The following is a 1,798-nucleotide window of genomic DNA, read 5'->3' as shown; positions in this document are numbered from 1 at the left end:
CAGACATTATTCACAAAGAGAAGCAAAGAAGGAAAAGTTATAATTGTAAGTGTTTATGTTGACGATTTAATTTTTACTGGAAATTGTGAAGTTATGATGTCTGAATTCAAAAGCTCTATGTTAAGAGAGTTTGATATGTCGGACTTGGGTAAAATGAGGTTTTTTCTTGGAATAGAGGTGTTACAATATATATATATATATATATATATATATATATATATATATATATATATATATATATATATATATATATATATATATATATATATATATATATATATATATATATATATATATATATATATATATATATATATATATATATATATATATATATATATATATATATATATATATATATATATATATATATATATATATAGTATGAGTGTGTGTGTGTGTGTGTCAAAGGAAATATGCATTAGAAGTTTTGCATATGTTTGGCATGATCGAAAGCAATGAAACAAGCAGTCCAATAGTTCCAGGATTTAAAGTAAGTAAAGATGGATATGGAAAAACTATTGATGAAACATACTACAAGAAATTGGTGGGAAGCTTAATGTACCTCACTTCCGCAAGACCTGGCATCATGTTTGTTACTTGTCTCATAAGTAGATATATGGCCAAACCAATGCAGATTCATCTACAATTGGCTAAAAGATCACTTCGATATTTAAAAGGGACTGCGAATTATGGACTTCATTATAAGAAAGGAGGAGATGGCGAGCTGTTGGCGTTTACAGATAGCGACTATGCCAGAGATGTGGATGATAGGAATAGTACATCTGGTTATGTGTTTTTAATGAGCTCAGAGGTTGTTTCATGGTGTTCTAAAAAACATCCTATTGTGACTTAGTCGACAACAGAAGTCCAGTTTGTAGCTGCTACAACATGTGTTTGTCAAGGAATCTGGATGAAGAGAATTTTAGAGGTGCTGGGACATCCTCACAGAGATGGTATAACTGTAATGTGCGACAATAGTTCAACCATCAAGATGTCTAAGAATCCTGTTATGCATGGTCGCAGCAAGCACATTGATGTGAGATTTCATTTCTTAAGGAATCTTACTAAATAGGGCACAATTGAACTAGTTCATTGTGGGAGTAAAGATCAAGTTGCAGACATAATGACCAAACCATTGAAGCTTGAAGTTTTTCAGAAGCTTAGAAAGATGCTTGGAGTATGCGAAATTCCTGACATAAACTAGTTGCCATACAACATTTAGTTTAAGGGAGAGAATGAAAGATTTACTACTTAATTTTTAGTTAGAATAAAAGTCCTATTTTATAGGCCAGACTTAGTCTTTACTTGTATTCAGTTTTCCCTTAATTTTAGGAACGACTTAGCATTATCAGCCTTTATTTTAGCATAGTCAATTGCTTCCAGTTATTGTTTTCAATCGTGTATTCAATGGCTATTTAAGCCAATGTTGCAGTTAATAAAACTGAGTCATTCAGTCCAATTGTTCAGTTCTTTCTTTTGGCTTCAATATCTATAAAAGTTCTCAACACAATCCTACATAGAAATAATTAACAATAAAGTTATATTGGTGAAAGGTACAAACTATAAGATTAAAAAGTAGCCACTAAACCTAGGACTTCATGCATGATTGAAATACACATAGAGCATCGGGATCAGAGAAGTTTTTAACAGTTTATTAGCGAGGATTAAGAAATACATACGATATGAGGAGAAGTGTCCCTCAAATTGTCTTATTTATATAGGCGCACTAGAAATAGGAGAAGGAACCAAGTAGCATGTTAAAGATATGAGGGTGAGAAATAAAGGAGGGCCAACG

General features: G+C 31.5%; 1 protein-coding gene across 1 annotated transcript; it reads left to right on the top strand.

Moving 5' to 3' along the window:
- Positions 1-445: 445 nt before the first annotated feature.
- LOC127123783 (secreted RxLR effector protein 161-like) lies at positions 446-1,207 on the top strand. Its single transcript, XM_051053971.1, has 3 exons — positions 446-814; positions 857-964; positions 1,076-1,207. The coding sequence occupies exons 1-3, from the start codon at positions 446-448 to the stop codon at positions 1,205-1,207; spliced, it is 609 nt and encodes a 202-aa protein (XP_050909928.1).
- Positions 1,208-1,798: the final 591 nt, after the last annotated feature.

The sequence above is a fragment of the Lathyrus oleraceus genome, chromosome 2 (assembly GCF_024323335.1).
Source record: "Lathyrus oleraceus cultivar Zhongwan6 chromosome 2, CAAS_Psat_ZW6_1.0, whole genome shotgun sequence".
Taxonomy (NCBI): Eukaryota; Viridiplantae; Streptophyta; class Magnoliopsida; order Fabales; family Fabaceae; genus Lathyrus; species Lathyrus oleraceus.
The sequence above is the reverse complement of the archived record's forward strand: the minus strand, read 5'-3'. Positions and strand labels throughout refer to the sequence as shown.

Bases quoted from the DNA above. Each gene is read 5' to 3' on its own strand.
- LOC127123783 (XM_051053971.1), top strand. From the start codon at position 446: ATGATCGAAAGCAATGAAACAAGCAGTCCAATAGTTCCAGGATTTAAA. The intron at 815-856 runs GTTGTTTCATGG...ATTGTGACTTAG, and splicing joins TGTTTTTAATGAGCTCAGAG to TCGACAACAGAAGTCCAGTT. The intron at 965-1,075 runs GTAATGTGCGAC...CTTACTAAATAG, and splicing joins CTCACAGAGATGGTATAACT to GGCACAATTGAACTAGTTCA.